Source organism: Schistosoma haematobium, chromosome ZW (genome assembly GCF_000699445.3).
Source record: "Schistosoma haematobium chromosome ZW, whole genome shotgun sequence".
In the NCBI taxonomy this organism is placed as follows: domain Eukaryota; kingdom Metazoa; phylum Platyhelminthes; class Trematoda; order Strigeidida; family Schistosomatidae; genus Schistosoma; species Schistosoma haematobium.
Window position 1 is genome coordinate 71,990,197 of NC_067195.1, and position 24,832 is coordinate 72,015,028.

General features: G+C 36.7%; 1 protein-coding gene across 2 annotated transcripts in view; it reads left to right on the top strand.

Annotated features, from left to right (window-relative positions):
• ABCC1_5 (Multidrug resistance-associated protein 1) overlaps nt 1-24,832 on the top strand; it is a 62,555-nt gene that overhangs the window by 17,343 nt on the left and 20,380 nt on the right. For both annotated transcript variants that reach the window (XM_051212227.1, XM_051212228.1), the window contains 9 exons: nt 397-490; nt 2,080-2,152; nt 2,741-2,867; nt 3,742-4,014; nt 8,328-8,537; nt 11,176-11,254; nt 15,212-15,279; nt 17,950-18,111; nt 18,963-19,250. In XM_051212227.1, coding sequence (XP_051072383.1) covers nt 397-490; nt 2,080-2,152; nt 2,741-2,867; nt 3,742-4,014; nt 8,328-8,537; nt 11,176-11,254; nt 15,212-15,279; nt 17,950-18,111; nt 18,963-19,250 — 1,374 coding nt within the window. The remainder of the gene's footprint in view (nt 1-396; nt 491-2,079; nt 2,153-2,740; nt 2,868-3,741; nt 4,015-8,327; nt 8,538-11,175; nt 11,255-15,211; nt 15,280-17,949; nt 18,112-18,962; nt 19,251-24,832) is intronic.

Consider the following 24,832-nt stretch of genomic DNA (forward strand, 5'->3'; position numbering starts at 1 on the left):
GAATGTGGGAGATAGTAATTGATAAACAAGGCATAACTCAAGAGTGGTAAATCGTACAATAATAGTTCATAGGTCAAAATAAAGCTTATGATAGGAGGAACATGAATATGAATAGTCTAGTTATTTATCAAATTATACGATAAACATATACGTCTAGCGTTCTTCCACAAATGGATCCCAAAAGTTACCATTCATTATTCTCGTAGGGATATAACACATTCGAACCATTTATTGCTGGTGTATGGTAAAACCAGAAAGTAACTGAAGCTAATGTACAGTTGTGTCCAGATCCTAAGTTGTTTTGACTATCTGTGTTAATTTCTTTACAGTTTGATTGTAATGAATTCAGTAACTTTGTATGTGTCTTATTATTTTTCTTTGCTTGTCATTTTGCAGGCCTTTGTTTCGATTCGCCGCCTTGGTTTATTTCTTTTAGCTGATGAGTTAGAGTATTATTCCTCTGATAAAAACTCCTATTCTCTTGATGAAAGTAAGTACAGGTTATTGCGCGTTATTATGAACCTATCAGTTTTCGGGTCTGATTTTCTGCAAATCAACTGATACTTTTTTTAGTTGTACGGAGATATTAATGTGAGTGTAGTGGTTATACAACGTAACATTTTCTTTATATAGAGATGACTGATTAATTGGACCTAGTAAGATTATGTGAATCAGATTGATGATTAGTATGCACACAGCTAGTGTTTCATATTTGGACACTGTCACTTTGTGTGGTAGCGTACATTGAAGAAATATGGATTGATGGCGGTCTACTCAAATTCCCAACTAAACGAACTGTTTTAGATTTGCCTGAACTGATTAATTATAAATGCTAACTGTCTATGTATGTGCTCATGTGCTATTATTAAAGAGTTATAAGATATTGTGATTCTGAACACTTGAAACTGCAAAGAAAAATACTATAGTTCTTGGTATAACATCCTTTTTAAAAATGTGTTTTTGGAAAAAAACTAGAAGCAAATATATTGAAATTCAAGCACCTTATACTGAATAGAAAAATCGTTGTAGCAATTGAACTGGTGGAAAACTTTAGTGATTAACTACAGGTGGAAGATATTGACTTATAAAAACATTTTTAATACTTTTTTTGAATAATTACAATCTGAATGTGTATGAAAGAGATATCTATTGTAATATTACACAATGAATACTGAGAATTTTTTGTTCTAATATTTATTAGATGATGTTTACCATATCTTTACTCAGTAGTCGGGATTGTCTACAAAGGTGTGGATAATTCATATCTACAGCGTTCTCATTCTCTCCCTACATTTGGTGGAAGGTTAATAAAGTTTCAAAAATATAGGGCCAACGCAACGAAACTACATACAATAAGTTCGTGTATTTCCGATATCAAAATGTTGTCCCTAGTGCTTTACAGTCACATTATCAGGTTCGTAAACGAATCAATTCTAATGCTGTCTATTCTTCAGGTTCTATCAAGAAGAATTATTTTTCAAAGTTCAGAACATCTGAGATATTTCAACAACCTTCATATTCCCAGTACTGCTCAAGCTCATCATGACTAAGATTTAATATTGTTTCAAGTTATTTTCCATGGCGTTCAACTGTATAATAAAATAGAAGGAAGGGAAAGTTCTGATTATTTTTTAAATAGTCCTTTTATATAGTATAACTAGATCGAATGTTTGTTTATTGAAGACAATATTAAATATTTAAATCATAGGCTTGCGTAAAATTCACTTGAAAATCCCCTTAAAAATATATTTATTTTCTTAGTTCAATACAGTGTTCAATCGAAATAAGTTTTCTTACTCTTTTCTTTCTGTAAGAAAGCGGACTGAAATTTTTTATTCATCATAAATGTCACATAACATTTGTGAATTGTATATCTCATGAATTGATGTAAACCTTGTCAATATACTCATATATTAAGGAAAACTTCTGGTATTTGATTTGAAGTGTGGGAGTTTTATATAATAAAATAAATAAAGTTTATTGTATATTTAAAATGAAACTTTATTTAACATTGTTATATTTTTGCTTTAGTTTCAATATTTTGCAATTTTGAATATCGTTTTCATTCTTCTAATTTAGAGTCAACAGATGCTGTTACTCTTGAGAATGCTTCGTTTTCATGGACTAAAACTGGTCCATTGACATTACGAAAGTAAGCAAAGTTATACTGGTTAATAAAAAAAGCTTAAATTCATCTTCACACCATAACTTTATATCGATTCAACGAGAGCTTGTGAATTAAAATATGTTAATAAGTCGTTAAAATTGATGGTTTTCTGTCATTTAGGAAGGTTTGATTAAAAACTTGCTGTTGACTTTGTAAGTGTTTGTGTCTTCCCGTTGATATTAAAGACCGTAATTGACCAGTTGCATTATCGGCATATATGAATTCTGAGCAAGTCGCCTCAATACTACCAGAAATTCACAAGCTGCACAAGCCATTAGCTCAATGGATAAGGCGTCGGGTATTTGAAGTGAAAGGTACTGGGTTCAAATCACCGTGCAAACGTCAACACTGGGATGTGATTATATCTAGCTGACCAGTCCTAAATAGGATAAAACTTGTGTCTCAGATTCCACTACCAACCAGTCACTACCCGGTTTTATTTAAATATCTTACTATTAATTTCTGTATTGTCTCAAAGCCCAATTCGTAATATAACTAATAAACTTGAGTTTGCTGATAGGTATCTTCTTTAAATAAACTTTTTTGGTTGTTGTTCGTCCCTCTTTTTCTAAGTTTGAATGTACGCATCTCTCGTGGGTGGCTTGTCGCAGTCGTTGGCAACGTAGGTTCTGGAAAGTCATCTTTCTTATCAGCCTGTCTGTCTGACATGTTCAAACGAAGTGGAAAGGTTTCTATTAAAGTTAGTGAATTTATACTTGTTCAGTGTATTAGTATTCGAATGAAATTTGTTAAGATCTTCTATAGTCTGTCTTGCTTTTAGTAAATTACTACTGAATTAATCCATAAAAAATAACTGAATGCATCGAGATATTCTGAACGATAGGTTGTTTTTATTTATCACTAAAATGCACCTAAACGATTCTACTATACTGTTATTGCTAATTGGTACAAGTCATTGCCTGGTTTCGGACCGTTGCTACTACCTTGACGTGGTGGTCGGGTTTGCCCATCGTAATGAACCAACCGAGCTATACTGGTCCTACTAGGCCAAGCAGATCGGTTTAAGAGCGGTAAGATCAAAAGCAGCAAACCCAAAGTCAGAGGATGAGGTCGTGCTGTTGGCTGTACAGAGGTGTGATAACAGTAAGGTATTTCCTTCAGACAACCAGCATAACAACGATGCTACCTTCCCACAAAGGAAGCGTGAAGTTATAAAACGTCGACCCTAAAAATGCACACCACTCCTTATCTCACGGATTTCCGTTTCCGGCAGTAAGGTTTCAACAAGTACGGAGCTAACACAAAAACTACTGGCAAAAATGTTGTGTGACCGAGCCTCAAGCAGTTATCCCTTGGGCACTGCAGTTACACTCTCAGGTCACTAAGACCACCTCTAACCCAATTTCCTTTTCAGGTACCTCTAGAAGAACCCTTCCACGGTGTGGGCAACCGGGAAGTGCAAACCGCCCTAATCCCTCTAACAGCACTCAAGATCACTGTATTCAAATCAATAATTCAGGCTGCCTTATTTCATTTTTTAGGTTTAATTTCTTCGTATTGTTTGAAAAATTATATTTCCTTCTTTTCTAAAAAAATGATCAATATTTTTCTAGGGTTCCATTGCTTATGTTTCACAAACAGCTTGGATACAACAACAATCTCTACAAGAAAATATTCGTTTTGTCACATCCAGCGATCCTACTCAGTCAAATCCAGTTGCAGAGCAAATTGAAGAATTATGGTATAAAAATGTTGTATCTGCATGCGCTCTTGAAACAGATATTGCTCATCTTCCCGCTGGTGATAAGACAGAAATTGGTGAGAAAGGTGTCAATTTGTCAGGAGGTCAAAAACAACGCGTTAGTTTAGCTAGAGCTGTATATCAGGTTGGTAAAATTTCTACAGTTTTTTACTCATTTTTAATGTACATTTGATTTTTAGTTTTGTTCATATCGTTGTACATGTTGTGTGCTTCGTTTCTTCACCTTAAAAGGGCACTCGGATATTAAATATGTTTGATTGTTCTCAGTCTTTCCTTGTTCGGACAGATTGTAATTGATAGTCTTTCAACATTTTAATTTACTTATACGAATATTCGTCAATATTAGAACGAATAGTTTGACAAAAATTGGGCGCCGAGCGTAGAGAAGTCATTATAGGTGACTGAAGGTCAGTCTGAATACTGACTGAAATTAATGTAGGTTATTTTAACAATACAATTATGTATTTGATTGTTTTCATTTTACATGCACATCGATGGTTCAGAAACAATTTTTCAACTTTCAAGTTGCATTTTTATTTTTTCTTCATATAAAAACAAATTAACACCGAATATCAACTATTAATAACTCAATCTTACACATACGCAATCATTCATTCATTTATCTTCACATTGAGGACTTTTCACATGATTCGCATTTAACTAACTCATGTTATCCTATTTACTGAAGTCAACATCTAAATATGATTGGGTTAATATAGTATAAATTTGATTTGATGATTTTGATTATTACCCTGAAGTTCAGATAAGTTTGCTAGAAGAAAGGTCGGAATTATTTAAACTTCGATCGCTGAGATTATTTCAAATGTAATTTTCACCTATAATTATTTTAATTTGACTGTTTCTTTTACATTCAATTATAGTTATGACACTCACAATTTCTTTCGCAGGTTTTATACTATTAGGTCTACTAAGTTTGAGTAGGCTTATAATCTGACATGCACAAACAAAATAACTCATCGGTTTGTAGGTATGTTTTTGAGTTTTAATCTCAGATGTGTGTTGTAACATGCTACAATACACCTTAATTTAATGCTTCCAAGCGTCAGACAGTATGGTTGCAAATGTGTATTATTTAATTTGACACCAATTTTCAAACATTTTAGCATTATTTTAAGTGGTCGTGATAAAAGTCAGGTACTGAACACTTCTAAAATTCAAGTTTGTTAAATCGATGAATTACTGAAATAACTTCAGTATCGGTCCAAAGCAAATTAATCTTTCTAAAAAAACCCATATTAAATGAATATCACAAAATTTGTCTTAAGCGAAGTTGTCATACTTTGGAAATATTGGGGGACTTGGAATTCAAGCGAAAGAACGATAACGTTACATTAAATGTAAAGAAGAAGGATATTGTGTTGAAAGATAATGAATTTTTGTCAGCTTACATTTCCATGTTAATCAGCTATGAATTATCCCAATACTATTGGTCGATTGATTGTTAATTAGATTGTTATTTTAGCTGAAATATTAGTTATTTCTAGCTAAGCGACATCAAAGGATTGGCTATGTGGATTTTTTTCTTCAAAAATAGTTCTATTTATCGGAGTCAACAATCATTTAATCCAGGATGTTTTTCAAATATAATCAGATCAGTCAGATATCACAAGCGTAGATCTGAATGAGTTACAATGAAACATTGTACTTCACGCTTCTTATGAAGAAATTAACCTTACAAAATAGCACTTTAAACCACCTCGAATGACATAAATCGCTATCAATGCTAACAGTACAATTAGGAGTATTCACACAACAAATTTACTTTGCATTTTAATGTTGCAAAATTAGCACAGCATATATACAGACTTTTATGAAAATAGTTGTGCACTTTATCCATTGACTAGTATTAGTTTTGTAAATTCTTACAATGCACTTATTATTACACAATAAATTCAGTTATACGAAATTGAATAAAGAAAATATCATTAACTTGTGCATACATATATATTTCACCGTTAATTCACATCTATATTATTTATTACTTTGGGATAAAAAAGCATATTATTAGATCACAAGTAAATAAATAAATTTCCGAAGCTGATAAACTGATACAATCAAAATCTTAATAGATCTGAACGTTTGAATCTCGCGGGGTGCGGGATCGTGGATGCGCACTGCTGAGGAGTCCCACACTAGGACGAAACGGCCGTCCAGTGTTTCCAGGTTTTCCATAGTGGTCTAGCTTCAATTGACTCATGATTTCAATCTGTGAAAGATCTGAACGTGTCAAATTCATGTTATTTTTGATCAAGATAATTATGTATGACATATCATTGTGTTTATTTATGTGAAGGTGGGTATGAGAAATGTATAATTTGTAGTATGAAGTAGTGAAGTTAAAATCAAGTGTGTGTGTGTGTGTAGATTGTTTGGAAGATGAATAAAGTCAAATGTAGTTGTTTGAATAAATAGTCCAAGTTGGTTGAATAGTAGTCAGACCTTCTTTCCTATCGAGGTCATTGGGGTTTAGCATGATATTAAACTTCGGTTTCTCGTCTTTCTTTGTGGTTAGAAAAACCTTCCTGAATTATTTTATTATTATTATTATTATTAACAACTTTATTCAATATTATGTGCTTAGTACAATATAGAATTCTCAACACAAAGTATTTTACAAAAAACCCAATAACTTCATGCATATGTACATAAAATTAAGTAAATAAACTACCTAGAGTCAAATGAAATGATTTGAATCTATACAACTTTTTAATTAGAAACATGTTTAAGAATACTATTTATTCATTTTATTTGAACACATATATATTGGTACAGGAGTGCGCCAAACATATATGCGCCACACAATTTCAGTTCATTAATTGCGTGTGGGCTGGGTTACTGCCCGGGTGCCCAGACCGAAGCAGGTGGTTATCTTAGGGGGCCACACCCCGAGCCTTTGACCTAAAGGTCTAACCCACAAGGCAGTGGAGCATCGTGAGGAGATGCAGTCCCATGGTAGCCAGTGACCGAAAATTGGTTCATACTCCATTTGTTCCCGCAGGATACTGGTGCCCATGTGCACTATTGGTTTGGAATCCGGTTAAAGCGCCGGACATTCGCTTTTCGTCCTCTCATTTTCGTAAACAACACCCCCGCCACGAGAAGGCAGTGAGTAGGACTTCCCTGGCAGAGCCTGTATACGCGCGGCCGTGTGAGAGTATTTCGAGAGGGAGGGCGAACCCACCCCGCTCTCGGTCATACCAGGGCGTTTGGGGGCTTAAGAATACTAGTTATTGATTAGGTTAGCTTCAATAAACTGTTTGTCACATAGTATATTTGCTAGATGTGGTATTGTAGTGCTGTTATGCCTTTGCTTGCGTGCATGGATTCTAATGTATTGACATCTTGTTCTACCAGAATATATGCAAAGAGAAAGTTATGAATGAGGTGAATGGTTAGCATCTGTTAAGATAACACATGCCAGTATTTTGTAGGATTTTAGATGTCTATCCACAACCATATTAACAATGATCTTAAAAAATCCACCACACACCCTTCTAACTGCCTCCAGCACTCTCCTCAATACAGTAAAGTCTTTTCTAAAAAGCCTGGGAAAGAATAATTGAGAACAGTAAAGAATAATAAGTAGTATGCAAGATTTGACAAGTCGTAAGGGTAAATGTCGAGTAATGCCAATACCATGCAGCCTCTCTATGGAATATCAATTTGCTGATAATTGAAAATAACATGTACTGGTATTGCTGACTTAATTTGTAGTCTTTTCGATTCTACATGATTATTAGATCTTTCTGTGTAATTTATGTGCTCCTTGGCACCAGTGCAGATCTCATGGAAGGACTCCGATGTAGAAAGTATCACAATCGACAATCTAATCTGTGGACACAATTTTGTGTGAATGTAAACGGGATCTTATCTTTCATTCTAACTAAAACGTTTCTTAGAATGTTGGGTGTTTTATAGAAGGCTTTAATTTCGTATGTTTCCAAGGTCCGTTGTAATTCTTCTGTCGTATAAGATTCTCAGATATCTTTCTTTAAAATAAAGTTCGAGAGACTCTTCTTGCCCAACATATTGAAGTCTGACATTGATGCCAAAAGACAACGATTGTCGGTCTACAATAAATGTACTCATTTTGAAGCATTTAATGAGGAGTAAATACGTAATCAATGGAGTCCGATTGTTCACAATTTTTGCACAACATACCGTGTGGTAGAATTCAGTGTTTCAGATGTAATTTCGAATAAACTTATTCTCTGGTAATTATCGCCTGTTTCCTGTGGAGCATCGCTACATTTAAACAGTATCGCTGGGCCAGTGCACGAGTTTAATTGTTCTTCAAAATATTCCATTCGGTATTTGAACCCTTTTTATAGATTAGTACTTTTCTGTTTGATTGTTTAAATCTATTGAAATCGAGATATATTTTTGGTTATTTTACTTTTCTTATTTTAATAACAGCGTTCAGATATATATCTGCTAGATGATCCATTATCAGCAGTCGATACACATGTTGCGAAACATTTATTCGATAACGTTTTAGGTCCAAATGGTCTTCTAAAAGATAAAACTAGAATCATGACAACTAATTCATTTCATTGGCTATCTTCTGCTGATTGGATTATTGTTCTTAACACTAATGGTGAAATCACTCAATCTGGAACTTATAATGTAAGAGTGAATTTAAATTGTTACAGACTGATTAATATTGTTTTTCTCATGTAATTTGTCGTAATATTTGTAATGTAGCATCAAATAACGTATCTTAGTGTTCACATTGAAAACATCAATTCTTTCTTTAACATTAATTAGGCAGCACTAGTTACTACTTAATGATCAATTTGTTATCTGCATCAGTTTTGGGTGAATCGTCCTTACTTTGTCTGAGTATCTTTCTGAATGATGTGATATCGGATTTCCTAGTTTTACCTCAAATTCTCGCGCTTCCTGTAAGTGATTCAGTAATCAAGATGCTGTCTTAAGTGGCTTCATTGTTTTTCTATCGAAGGATTATCTTATTTTGTTATTTTTACCCTTCTGAATTACTCAGAATGCAGACATTTCAATCGGTTATTATCAACAATGACTTGATCAGTATGTCCGTGTTTTATGTAACTGTTTATTTGAAGTGCCTTACATTACTAATTTTGTCCCATCAAGAACATTTTAAATGCTTCATTATTTCTATAGCATACTGCTTCTCTATAGTTTTAGATTCCCTTCCCCAGATTTGTGTTTTCATATTCGAATGGCAAGAGATAAAAATGTTTCAATTCGTGTCCATGAGCATTCGTTCGAGTTTTTGAGTTGGTAATCACTGATTCACTGAAATTGAATAATTCTTGGTAAAAAGGCAAATCTTGTTTGTTTATATATAACTGAAAATAATTTAAAACTACACTTAATATAGTTTTTTTAACCGCTTTAGACACTTATTCTATTTAGAACAACATATATAAGCGAACAATATTGTTTTCAATTAGATCCTCATCAGGCTTTACTCTAATATTAAAGATTCCCATTGTGAAAATTAGAACAACACATATAAGCGAACAATTGTTTTCAATTAGATCGTCACCAGGTTTTACTCTAATATACATGAATATTTATACGAAAATGTAAACCAATCAAGGCGATATGGGTCAATAATCACAATGAAATAGAATAAGTCTCTACCTTATTTTCACATCTAGTTTTTTTTATATTTTTCCGCCTCCTCGTATTCTTCACTATCTAATTATTTACACACATCTTATTACGTAATGATTTTAATGTTTTGTGATTACTATTCCTAGTCTATTTACCCATGTTTGACCTTCTATTTCCAACGTTTAACTATTAATAAGACTTTCGTATTTTATCAATTCACCTGTCTCCCTACTATCAACTTGTACTTTTACCTATTATGTGTGGTGACCTATTCTATTTCATTGTGATTATTGACGCAAATCGCCTTGATTGGTTTACATTTTCGTATAAATATTCATGTATATTAGAGTAAAGCCTGATGACGATCTAATTGAAAACAATTGTTCGCTTATATGTGTTGTTCTAATTTACTCCAATACACAGTGGTATTTATATGCATATACGAAATTATTAAACCAATCAAGGTAGTTTATGAGTCAACGATAACAATGAAAACGATTGCATAATAAGTGAAAAGTACAAATTGATAGTGTAATAACAGGTGCATTAGTTTTGATAATAATAATAATATTCTGGTGGAGTTTTGTTCTCTGAGCTGGATGGTTTGGTCGTGGAGCTTTCATCGTTCTTCTGAACGACATCATCAACACAAACTTCTACCTGAGCTACAAATCTTCTCCATCATCTCATAATAATATTCTATTAATACTTTTGATCTTCATGAATTTCTGTTGTAATATGGTTTGTTCATTCGTGAGGTGGGCTAGAACACAGTGGGCTACATCAAGTGTATACTCAGTGTTTTATGGTTTTTCTCATTTTCGTTCCAATGTGTAGAAATTAGAATTTCTAATGTTTCGTGATTTAGTTCCAGTCGCTTTTTCAGAGTAAATGGTGAGACTATAATTTATGGTTGACATTTGAGTGACGCTACATTGACTTTGATAATGTCCACGTACGCACTGGGTTATAAATAAGTTTAAGGAATAAGGATTAAGATTTACAGCCGTAAATTAGGGTTAGGAGTTAAATTTATCACTAACTGACACCAGCTATCATACCAAAATGCTATTTAGCCAAATGAATGGGTGAGTTTCGCGCCAAAATCCAAGACTTGTTATCTTAAATCTGATTGGTTCGTCTATAAATTATAGTCTCACCGAGTAAGTAACTGAATTAAAATTGACATTAGTTTAAAGAGTAATGAGGAACAAGGCAGAATATTTAGATCAGTTCAAGTGAAAATCGAACTAGGTATGGTTATGTCAATTTTATGTTATTTTGATCAAGGTGATTCGATGTGAAACGTAATTAGTCCCAATCATGAATGCTAATTTCTGCTCATTGGAGTATCAAAAAGAAGTATAACACTATTTTATGATTTTGGTTCTCCATACAGGGCAATAAATTTTAAATGAAGCATTCTTTGTATCCATGTTAAGATATTTATCTGTAAATAAATGCTTTACCATAATTAAATATTCACCTTTTTTTAATTTTCAATACTCACATTATCTTTATTTGTAATCCAGATGTTCACATTACCGATTATCTTTTGTTGAATCATATATTTTAATCTCATTAACTCTGAAATAATATTTGCTACACTGGACATCACTTTAGAACATTCTCTGTGTTCTTCTTACCATTTTTCTGATAGGAGGTTGTAAATAATAACTCTGGTCATTTTGCTAATTATCTAGAGTCTATCAAGAAAGATAAGATAAATGATGAAACAAGTAAGTAATAATGTATAACTCTATTTTATTCATATTTACTTTCATGTTTTCTAGTCCATTTAATTAATTCATAGTCTGTCAATAAATTTCTTTTTTTTTATCAATACAATTGGTGTTGAATTCTATGTCTTCTTGTTAGTTACTGTATGTAATTTATATTCGTTATGGGAACGTTGAAAGTAACAATTAATCACAGAGACAGCGTTTTTCCGAGAAAAAAAAACTAAATTTTATGTTTATCGGGCACAAGTTTACTAATTTTTTCTATTTTGATCTAGCACTCATCTGTAATTTTAAACCTTTTGGTCGATCAATAGATCACTTTCTAATTGCTGACACAGATACTTCTTGTTTGAATAGTGGCATTCTATTTAGAATACATGTTCAATGAATGATATTCTCTTTTAAGTGTTTCTTCAATGATCATATTTGGTTATCTTAGGTGAAATTATAACAAATGAATTTAGTTTTTTTATATGCTGTAAACTTAATTATCTGGAAAGTGTTATATTATATAGGGAGATACTTACTTACTTACTTACGCCTGTTACTCCCAATGGAGCATAGGCCGCCGACCAGCATTCTCCAACCCACTCTGTCCTGGGCCTTCTTTTCTAGTTCCATCCAATTCTTGTTCATTCATCTCATGTCTATCTCCATTTCCCGGCGTAATGTGTTCTTCGGTCTTCCTATTTTCCTTTGGCCTTGAGGATTCCATGTTAGGGCTTGTCTTGTGACGCAGTTGGGTGCTTTCCTTAGTGTGTGTCCTATCCACTTTAAGCGCTTCTTCCTGATTTCTTCCTCCGCTGGGATCTGGTTTGTTCTCTCCCACAGTACGTTGTTGCTAATACAGTAGAACTGTCTTGACATTTGTATTGAAAATCCTGACCTTGATGTTGGTTGACAGTTGCTTTGAGTTCCAGATTTTCTTCAGTTGTAAATACACTGCTCTTACTTTACCGATCCGCGCTTTCACATCTGTATCATCCACCGTGTTCATCAATGATGCTGCTCAGACATGTAAAGGTGTTTACATCCTCCAAATCTCCTCCATCAATTGTGACTGGATTGTTGCATACTGTGTTGTATCGGAGAATCTCGCTTTTTCTTTTGTGTATATTGAGACCTACTGCTGATTAGGCTGCTTCTACACTGGTCGTCTTCTCTTGCATCTGTTTTTGCGTATGCGATAGAAGGGCCAGACCATCTGTGAAGTCTGGATCGTCCAACTGCATCCTAGATGTCCATTGTATCCCGTGTTGCCCTTCAGATGTTGACGTCTTCATCATCCTGTCGATCACCAGGAGAAAGAGAAAGGGTGAGAGTAAGCAACCTTGCCTGACACCAGTCTTTACTTCGAACGAGTCCGTCAGCTGTACTCCATGCACGATTTTGCAGTTTAACCCATCATAGGAATTCTGTATGATATTGACTATCTTCTGAGGCACGCCGTAGTGTCGAAGAAGTTTCCATAGTATTGTTCTGTGCACGCTATCAAATGCTTTTTCGCAGTCAATGAAGTTGATGTAGAGTGATGAATTCCACTCAATTGACTGTTCCACAATGATCCGTAGAGTTGCGATTTGGTCTGTACACGATCTATCCTTACGGAATCCTGCCTTTCGGTCTCGAAGTTGGTCGTCTACGCAGTCCTTCATCCTGTTTAACAATACCCTGTTGAAGACTTCCCGGTATTGAGAGAAGAGTGATGCCCCTGTAGTTATCAAAGTTGCTGAGAACGCCTTTCTTTGGTATTTTGATCAGGAGTTCTTCTTTCCAGTCTGTTGGTACTTGTTCCTCATCCCAAATCTTATTGAAGAGAATGTGGAGTATCCTTGCAGTTACTGCTATGTCTGCTTTTAGTGCCTCTGCTGGAGTGTTGTCTGGTCCTGCTGCTTTGCCACTCTTGATTTGTCTGATGGCCATGCTGATTTCTTCAAATGTTGGTGGGCCAACATTGATTGGGAGGTCCATGGGTGCTGCTTGGATGTTGGGTGGGTTCAGTGGAGCTGGTGGATTCAAGAGTTTTTTGAAGTGTTCTACCCACCTGTTTTGTTGCTCTTCAATGTTGGTGATTACCACACCTTCCTTGCTTTTCACTGGTTGTTCTGGTTTACAATAATTTCCAGAGAGTTTCTTTGTCGTGTCGTACAATTGTCTCATGTTTCCTTCTCTTGAAGCCATTTCCGCCGTCGTGGCTAAATCCTCCACATATTAACGTTTGTCAGTTCTGATGCTCCTCCTCACTTGCTTGTCTACTTCTGTGTATTCAGCTCGTGCCTTGGCTTTCTCTGTTCTTGTTCGGCTGGTATTGATTGCTGCCTTCTTGTTCCTCCTTTCTTGAATCTTATCCAATGTATCAACGGTGATCCACTCCTTGTGATGGTGCTTCTTGTGGCCCAGAACCTCATGAGATGTTGAAGTGATTGCCTCTTTGATCCCCTCCCAGTTGCTCTCCACAGTAGTTCCTTCTCCATTGAGTAGATCATGAAAGACCTGGAACTTGTTGCTGAGGTCTATCTTGAATTTGTTGAGTTTGTTAGTATCTTGAAGAAAGGCCGTATTGAACTTTTGTGATATTGTCCGCCCCATCTTGGCCACCAGCAAGTGATGATCTGATGCTATATCAGCTCCTCTCTTGGTTCTCACGTCCTCTATAGTCCTCCTGAACGTTTTGTTGATGCAAATATGGTCGATTTGGTTTTGTGTAGTGTGATCCGGTGAATTCCATGTGGTTTTGTGTATGCGTTTATGTGGGAATATAGTTCCGCCTATGACCAGTTTATTGAAGGCACATAGGTTTGCAAATATCTCACCATTTTCGTTCCTTTCTCCCAGTCCGTGTCGTCCCATGATGTCTTCATATCCGGTGTTGTCCATTCCAACAGTGGCATTGAAGTCTCCCATCAGAATGGTCAGGTCTTTTGTTGGGCTTTTTCGACGATTAACTGCAGCCTATCGTAGAATTGATCTTTAGCGTCTTCATTGTAGTCGTTGGTAGGCGCATAGCATTGGACGATATTCATTGAAATACCCTCTTTCTTTGTTTTGAAGGAGGCTTTGATGATCCTTGGTCCATGAGATTTCCATCCTATAAGCTCATTTAGTGCTTGTTTAGACAGCATCAATGCAACTCCTTGTGTATGTGGAGCATTTTCTTCTTCATGGCCGGAGTATAACAGGAGCTCTCCTGAAGTTAGTCGTTGTTGTCCAACTTGTGTCCAATGTGTTTCACTGATCCCAAGTACCTCTAGGTTGTATCTTCTTATTTCTGCAGCAATTTGGAAGGCTCTCCCGGTGTCCCACATTGTACGAACATTCCATGTATCTAAATAAATGGTTGCTCTGGTTGTCAGAAGGGGCATCGGCCTCGTAACTTCCGAAGGAATTCGGCTTTCATCATGAGGCGTCATAGTTCTTCTAAATGAAGACCTTCTGACTGCCAGGGCAGAGTTTAGAAGGTTTGAATAACTTTTTCTGGTTAGCGTTTTTTTAGCGAGTTAGTTTTCTACGGGATGGGGACGCTAACCCCATGCCCAACCCTCCTCTTTTATCCGGGCTTGGGACCGGCAGTAGCCCCCGGAGGGACTACAGGCGGAGTTACATAGGGAGATAGTTGATAGGAATTTCTCACAGGAAATTCTACTTTGATCAGTTTGAAATTCAGCAAAGATGGTGGATAGATAGAAATGACTCGTTCTGCTAGTCTTCTTTTCCTCCCATTTATACGCTATTTTGATTATGTTATAATGATATGCGGTTATAATTTATTCTACTTAATTATACCAGAAATTACTGGTGTGTTATGTCATTAAGTAATCAGTAATTTGGGTTACAGACAAAATTCCATTTCAGTTCTCGTGAGATTTACTTACAAATTTTTCTCATTGAAAATCCTATTTCTTTTATACATTCCGTGCTATTATTTTCATTTCTTTTTTTTGTATTTTATTAAAGTGAATGAAAGTAACCATAGAAAGTCTTCATTTACAACTCGCTTTAGTCGGTCATGTAGCGTGGTTGTTGTAAGTTGATTAATAATAATATTCTGGACGTATTCATGTTCATTTTTATTTTATCTGGTCTTACTATCTATAATATTCTAAAGATGGGCAGAGTTTTTCTAGGAGCAGTTCAACTGACCTGCTGCCCCGACAACATCGATCAGACTGTCCTGCCCTCTTTGTCCTATGATGACTGATCTACCTAACGAGGCGGAAGTACGCAAGGAACTCCAAATCGTGAAGCGCTACAAATCACCAGGCTCGGACGACTTACCTCTGGCCCTTTTTAAAGAAAGTGGTGACTCTCTGGTTAAGGAACTGACTGAGTTGTTTGTAAAGGTCTGGCAGTTAGAGAGAGTGCTCCAATATCATGGAATGAGTCTATATTTTTCCCTATCTTTAAAAAGAGTTCATGTCGTTTCTATAACAACTAACGAGGGATAAGTCCTATATACAAACAGATTGATGGCATACAACCACCTCTCTCCATTGTTCTATTCAAGCAGTGGGGTTAGACAGGGTTGACCAATATCACCATTCCTCTTCAACTTTACCATCGATGACATTCTGGAAACAGCTCTGATGGATGTAAGTAATGGTAGTGTGGATTCGTTGAGCGGAAAAAGACTTTGCGACCTTGATACTCAATTCATAAAATCCGCATTTAATCAGTGTCCGTAGGTATTACATCTGCCTTGCACCTTCGAAGTGCAAAGTACTTTTACAAGACTGGCAGGACCCTGATCCTGCACTTACTCTGAGTAGTGAGGGGCTGGAAGTAGTTGAGAAGATGGTGTATCTGGGTAGGTGCAAAAGTGCAGGCGGTTGTATGAGTGATGTGATCAATTGATGTGTAGTGAAAGCTAGAGCGGTTTATGCCAATGTTGGCCATTGTTGGTGCCTTGATGATGTTAGTCTGACTGTAAAAGATCTGACCTACAACACGTCGTGAGAGCAGTTTTGCTTTATTGTTGTTGAAGCTGGCCTCTTGGAGTTGAGGATGTTAGATGACTCTCTGTGTTTAATGATCGTAATCTCCGAAGGATTGATGACATCTAGTGGCAACGCCATGTTAATAATGCGGATGTTCGTGCGCAGAGACGACAATTGTGTTGGTGTGACCATCTTGAAATATGGACTTTGGTGGCTTGGTCGTGTACTACGGATGTCGTCCCAGAGAATATCACATCGTGTATTACTTACATACGCTGGTAGTGGTTAGAAGAAGTGGAGTTGTTCAGTGTATGACATGGTGTTGTGGTATGAAAGAAAGCTGTAGAGAACTGTGTTTTGTTTGTCGTTCACGACTTTCTTGTTTGGGTCCTATAAATTGTACAACACAGTGGCGATCCTGGTGTATTTTTTCTTTTACTTTCTTCATTGGAAGTGGACGTAACTTTTTTAAGTGGAATAATTCTTTCTGGTTGAACATTTGCTAACTGAATTGTTTCTCCCATTATTATTGTTATTTCACTCACATACACTAATTTCTGTTCGTTGTTGCTCTCCTTTTTATTGTACTCACTTTACATTCTCATTGTTATTATGTGGCGCATATGTTTTTGTTGTCCCTTTCTACCAATATTTATGTGTTCTAATAAATAAATAATGAATCACGAAAATATAAAAAGAAACTTTTTATGCTTATCATTAGTTAGTTCTTTCGATAATATTTCATTATGAACGGGTTTGCTTATGTTTTTCAGTCTTTTTTATCGCACTATTTTCTGTTTATTGATGTTACCTACAATGTTTATTGCATCCATAATTCACACTGGTACCCTGTTAGTTGTTATAAAACCTTGAATTGTAAGTAAATTTCAGATTGACGAACTCCATTTTCATTTAAAGTTAGTATTTCATCAGGATGTTGACATCAATTGAAAAACCGGTTTTGTCGAAGAGATGTTTTATCCTCGTTTCGAATTGCTTTTCAGTGGGAGTGCACACTCATATTTATTTTCTTCATATTCTCTCTGTTTTTTATGAATGTACGCAGAATTGAACTTTGATAATTTTACTGATTTCTACCAATTATTCCGTTATTATTCAATAAGTAATTGTTTTTATAAACAAATAATCACTAATCCACTCGACTTTTGTGGTAAAATATTATTTTGTTTTTTGTTAAATTACATTTCAGTTCAATTCATCTTAATTTAAATAAATTAAAAAAGAAAGTGTTTGCTGTATACGATGAATTCATTGTATTTTGTTGGTTATTCTTAACAAACTCGAAAAGAAAGCTGTTTCAGTTGATTAGTGATCTAGAGGTTAAGCGTACTCGCGCGAGACTGAAGGTTCTGAGTTTGAGTCCCACATGCGGGATCGTAGATGTACATTTCTAGGGAGTCCCATACTAAAACGTTACGGCTCTCCAGTGCTTCCAGATTTCCAGTGGTGGTCTAGCTTAGATCGACTCGTGAATTCAATCAATTTAATTACAATATGTACGAATAGAATAATATTCATTATTCGTATTCAGACACTTTTCTTTCTTCGAATAATTAAACTGCGATTAAATTTCAGTTCATCTTATAAATTAATTACTGTTCTACTACCTTACTTCTGGATTAATCCTGATATATCCAATTGATTATATATTTTATGATTTCTTTAACAAACTGATTGGACAATATTCCATAACATTAATCTATATGATTTATTTCTTGATTGATTCGTTTAATTTAGCCGCATAGTTCATCTCATCCTATCGGAATTTTGTCTCGAAGTCCACCATTGAATGCAACAAAAAAATTATCCCTAGAATCATCTGTTTCCTTTTTAAAACCCATTAATTTCACTGATGTTACTACTTACAATACTACTTCAAAGCATGACAATAATGAGCAAGTAAGTTTCGTTTTCAAGATTGCCCATTTATTTTCTCATGTAAATGCAGTTGAAGTCTACTAATCATATTTGTATGCAACTATTATTTAAACTGTAAATTCAGTCAGTCATAAGCAACATAGAACTTGAGTCATCTGCCCGTCTGTCCAAACTTTCACAACACATCACCACCAAGTGACATCTCATTCAATCATTTAGTAACGGCTCTTTAGAGTCATGCCTAAAATTATCATTAAAGCTGAAGGAAATACAAGGTTGACCATAGTTTCTTTGGTGTTGTTTATTATGATTTACAACTGATGATTATTGAGGTGTTGTATTGTTTCAGTTGGATGCTTTGATTGTAAAGATTTTTTTTTGTCTTCCTAGATAACTCTATCATCATTAATATTCACATAATTTTTATCAACTTCATTTTCTCGCTAATGTCCCTATACAATGAGACAATGAAATTTTCATGAGTAAAACATCAAAATTAATGTTTTCAGTTAAAGATGTTCCCTAATTTCCTAACTGTTTATGCTTGTTTATTCCTTTACAGTTGTTCTAACACATTACATCTTTTGTCAACTTGCCTTTAATGCCTACCACTATAAGGTTTGAATTCACCCTATCTATTTCAGTTCGTCAACTCCATGCCTGTCGCCCGAGTTCATACACTTAAACGAGGCTGTTTTGATTTTGAATACATAAATTTATTAGTGTTTGACCTAGGAAATGGAAACATAGGATAACTGTGCTTTTCAGAAATATAATTATCGACCTAAACATTTTATGTGTTATTGTAATTCTTCCTTTGGTTTTCTGTTTTACATTTTTTTGTATCAAATTTCTCTCCCGGGACCATTCAGATAATGCCTACTGGTGAAGCACTAAATGATTTGATCGATTTTAGATCTGAGCAGGAGGTGACTCATCGTCGTTCTCCAACTAGCATAAGTATTACAGATTTGAATGCTAGCTCATCAGATGATGATAAATTTGAAAATGATGATCTTGAACATGGAAAATTCATGACTGATGAAGAAATTATGCACGGTCATGTGTCGTGGTCAGCCTACTGGGAGTATTTCCGTGCTCGGAGCGTATCTGTAACGTTTATCAGTGTTCTGTCTTATGTGGGATTCTTAGGTGTACAGGTGAGTTTCAGATTTTGTTGCCCTGAACAGTCATTATGTTATAAACCGTTGGTCATTCTGTATTTCACATCATGAACTCATAAACTACACAAATATTCAAAACTAGCAAACATTGAATAACTATGTCGTCCTTCTACACTACTAATAATCATGTCCTCAATAGTTGCTAATATCCGGTAGAAACTCCAGGAGGTTTGGTGAAAAACCGTAACCATTGGAGTCCAACGATGTGTGGGGTGAGGTAACTATCATCAATCGAAGCGGATGATGGTCTCTCCAAATCACGAATTGACTATTTTTTAGAAATATAAACCATCGAATACCAACCTCAGAATTTAGATGTTAAGCTGTCACTGTGGAGTTCTGAGTTCGACTTCCATATACGTTACACACTGTTGATGAGTCAGTCAGTCAGTCAGTAACAACGTAGAACTTCGTACGTACGTACATCAGTTCGAGTTGCCACACCACATTAGCACAAAGATGCAGTGGTCGATTCAAATCCCGTAGTGGTAGAGGTAATAAGAGTATAAGCAGTAATCGGGAAGATTAGTGTTTGGAGATGTTACTTAAAGAGTATAATACAGTGAAATAAATTTGGGAAGAGAAAAAAGAGAGACAAGGAGGAATAAGGAGATCAAAATTTGGGAGAACACAAAGAGTGTATGCACCTGCGCCATTGCAAACGATTTTGAGCCATGTCATTCAGGGTCTCTAACCATCGGTTGCTATCATCTCGCGGTCCCCAACCAGGTAGTCTACACCTACCAACATGACTCAGACCACTTGTCAGTGACTTCATGGACTTGTGCCATGTTTTGGTCTGGCTGCCCCTAACTTTCTTCCAACCTACTCCTATACCACTGAACATCGCACGTCGAGGCAGTCGGTGGTTGGGCATACGTAACACGTGTCCAAGCCATCTCAACTGATGAAGTTTCACTACGTCATCAATTGATTTGCCATCCTTACCTAGTACCCGTTTTCTAGCAAATGTATTACTTACTCGATGGTCCCACGATATACGAGCAATATTTCGAAGACATCTTTGATCAAATGCTAGTAACCTACGAATATCCTCTACTCTTACCAGCCATGTTTCACTGCCACAAAGTAGGACGGAACGAACTGCTGCGCAGTAAACCCGTCCTTTGGTTGATAGACGGATATCTCGTCTACACCATAAATGACGCAAGTTGGTAAAAGCTAGTCGAGCCTTCTGTATCCGTGCTGAGATTTCATCACACGCCAGACCACAAGGGCTAATGAGACTTTCCAGATAAGTGAAGCGATCGACACACTCAACTACTTCACTCCCTATCATTAGTTCGGGTGTCGATGCAACCCAATCCTGAAGCAACATTTTGCATTTCGAGGGAGAGAATCGCATCCCGAACATGTTTGCATTGTTGCTTAGAGTGGTCAGAAGACTCTGCATTTTGTCAGCATCTTCGCCAAATAAAACTATGTCATCAGCATATTCTAAGTCAACAAGTGAACCTCCCGGTAGAAGTTCAACCCCTGGAAATCTAGACGAGGAAAGTGTTATCTCTAAAAGTACATCGACGACAAAGTTGAACAGGAATGGAGAGAGTGGGCATCTCTGACGAACACTTGAGGTAATCAATTCTGATGACAGTTCGCCATAAACTCTCACTCTACCAGTTGTGTTCGATTAGAGAGCCTTCACAAGGTTCATGTACTTCTTTGGTACTCCTTTCAGTGACAAACACTGCCATAGAACCTCACGACCAACAGAGTCAAATGCTGCCTTAAAGTCGAGAAATACTACCCTTGTGGGGCGTCTGAATGTGTGTCTATGTTATAGAACCTGACGGAGTGAATATCTGGTCTATACAACAACGTCCAGGTCGAAAACCAGCCTGATTTTCTCTAGTCTGTTCTTCACGAGCTTTCGTTAGGCGTCGAAGTATTATTGAAGCTAATATTTTAGACACTATATTAGTCAAACTGATTCCTCTATGATTGTCACAGGAGGACTTTTGTCCTTTCTTATAGACTGGCACAATCAGTGATTGAGACCAGTCAGATGGGATTACGTCCAGTTCCCAAATTTTGTCCAAGACCTCAGTTAATCTCACTGCTAATACTGAACCACCATCCTTAAAAATCTCAAGAGTAAACCTGTCACGGACTGTTGCTCTCCCTCGCTCCAGGTTTCCTATTGCTTTTTCAACTTCGTAAAGAGACGGAGGACCTACATTAACTTGCCATTCAGGTTGACTGGAGATCGTGGGAAACCGAAGTGTGGCTGAATGTCAGTTGAACTGATCCCTAAAGTGTTCTGCCCATCGATCCAATCTCCTGTATTGAGAATGTATAATATGTCCATCTTTTTCTGAGATTGTTTCGCTAACAGTCGGTTTCCTAATATCGGTTTCCTCAACAAGTCTGAACAATTGTCTGCTATTACCTATTGCAGCTGCCTTTTCCATCTCTCTTGCTTTCGCTACCCACCACTGTTCACGATCGTTGCGTAGACTTCTTGTCAGCTTGCGCTTAAGCTGACTCCGCTCTTCATTATGTTCAGAGCCAGGTGGAATGAGTTTCCGAGCATCTATCAGTGCGATAGATGCTGCTGAGATCCAGTGTTGCTCCCTAACCTTACGGGTTACCTTACTAGCAGATATCACTGCTGTTTCCACAGCTTTTCGGATATCATTCCGTGCTGCCTCAGAGTGGGCATCACATACATGACTGCGTAACTGTTTTCCTAGTTGTTCCTGAAATATACTTATAGCTTGACTATCATTAAGTAGGCCCCTAAGAGGTTTCCTTGCAGCGTCTTTCCTACGTCCAGTAAGACGCAGACAGATACGCGCTCGTACTAGAGCATGATCTGAATCTAGGTATGTGCTCCAGAATGAGCGACAGTCTTTTATCCAGCCCCTCCATCGGTGGCTGATAGCGATGTGATCTATTTGGGTCCAACGTTGGGACGAATTAGGGGGTCTCCATGTTAAAAGATGTTTTTCCTTATGCCTAAAGTTAGTATTTGCAAGAAAGAGGCGGTTATTTGAACATAGCTGCAACAGACGGTCGCCATTATCTGTTCTTTGAGCCACGACACTATAAGATCCACCCAGGTGTCTTTCCGTATCGCTTAGTTTACCTACTTGAGCATTAAAGTCACCGGCCACTATTACTACATCCGAGCGCCTAGCTTTTCGGAGGAGGTCAGAGAGCTTTCTGTAAAACTCATCTTTTACATCATCCGAGCTGCAGTCAGTGGGAGAATAGGCAGAGACGACAAAGAGGCAACGACAAGTGTCCCTATTTTTCCGGATCCTTACTGTTCCGTTTAGTTGGACAGCGCACAAACGACTGTCTACTGGGATCCACTCTAAGAGAGCTAGTTCTGCCCTAGGACTCAATGCTATACCTACGCCGGCGAGGCCACGGGAAGCAGAATCAGGGCTTCCAGATACACGAAGCGTAAATCGAGTCGGTTCCTTATTTTGGCATGGTGAGGTCAAATGAATGACGCTACTTGGATCCTGTATGCGCGTTTCGGAGACGCAGCACACATCGATGGCGCGAGATTCTAAAGTTTTAGCTAAGGAAGCCTGCTGTCCTATTTGGCAAAGTGTTCGTACGTTAAAAGCTCCTACGTATAGTTTAGAGCGTGGTTTCAGGAGACCAGGAATGGCGTTCCACGTACTCGAATCGTTTGCCCTAGCGGTGCGGGGTGATAAAGCGACGTGAGGAGGGTTAGTCGGGGAGATAAGAGAGGTATTAGGAGGTGTAGGAAGGATTTGAATGTGACCAACTTGTTCTCGTGTGCTGTTACGGGTATGAGGGCTGATATCACTTCCCGGTTGCCCACACCGTGGAAGGGTATTTTTTGAGGAACCTGAAAAGGAAATTAGATTAGAGGTAGTCTTAACGACTTGGGAGCGTGACCACAGAGCACAAGGGACAACTGTTTGAGGCCGATCGCGCACGGCCTTTTTGTGGGAGGTTTTTGACGTGTTAGCTCCGTTCTTCAAAGGGCCTTACCGCCGGAGACGGAAATCCGTGAGGTAAGGTGAGGTGTGACATTTTTAGGGTCAACCTTTTCTAACCCCAACCTTCCTTGTGAGAAGGCAGCATCGCTGCAGATGCTGGTTGTCTGAAGGGAACACCTTACTGCTGTCACACCTCTGTACAGTCAGCAGTACGACTTCGCCCTCAGACCTTGAGTTGCTGCTTTTAGTCTTACCGTTCTCCAATCGATCTGCCTGGTATGGTAGAACCTACAGGAACATATGTTCCAGACAATATAGCTCGGTTGGGTCATCACGATAGGCAAGCCCGACCACCACGTCAAGGTAGCAGCTTCTGTCGAAATAAAGGAAAGAGCTGTTTAGTGCCCCTGGTTTTTATATGGTTTTTCAGTTAATGTCTATACACGATTTAAACTACAAATCACGAACAATCTTCATGAACCTCCTATACTTCTTATGTTTACTTTTTATTGTAATATTGATTAGTGAATTTTTTTCCAACAGATGAATCTTATACAAAATATAATAGGCATATTACACATAAGGTGGTCTCAATAGGTAAGTAATAACGTCTGTGACTGTGACGTTGAGTCATGTGGATTGGCTTTATCAGTTCCTTTAATATTACAGATAAACACTACTGACAATTATTTTATAGTACAAAACTCAAGTTTTGGATTTCGTCTGTTTTCCTCCAACTTTCAGGCATCATATTGAAATATAAAAATCAGTCATAATAGTATTGAAATAGCCACACTTATCGTAACTGCCATATTTTAGTTACTGTAGAAGAACGAAGTAATGACGAAACTTTTATTGTCACAAAAAGGCAAGGGCTTTCTAAAACTGCATGAATTTAATATATTTTGGTGAATAATCTCCATATAAAAATTGATCAAAGGATGGATTCTAAACACTAAGAAATTTATATCTGTTTTCTTGAACAACTTCTAAAAAATATATATCCCGACCAAACCAAGGCAATAGCATCAGTCCATAAACGCACTTACTGTTACTGACCCATATTGATGGACTCTGACAATCTGGTTGGGGCCTGTGTACTTATCGTAACCAAAGTTAGTGACTTTGGATAACATGGCTGTGATTCGTTTGCAATGGTACAGGCGTATTATCTTTTTTTCTTCCCTTAAGTCCTAATTTTCTAAATTACCTTATCAGTTTTTATTCCACCAATCCATATTGTTTTGAATTACATCCTTTCCTGCTACCACTAATACTGTTACTAGCTCTATCACATTGGAATTTCTCGCTCTGAAAATTTCGTTTCTTTGTGCTTTAGAAGGTTATGGCAACTAGAATAGAATGTACACATATCGGTTCTGTATTACATGTTACTGATTAGCTGAATAATTATAATCCATCAGAGCCAGTGACTATCGTGCTTGTCATACGATTGATTTTTAATTAGATTTCCTTGAAAAATCGATTAGAGTTAATATAACTTATTAATAGAACTGATTATTTCAATTGTACTTCACTAATAACTGCAATCCATTGAATACACAGTAAATAAATTACAGAAACTATACCATATATATATATATATATATATAT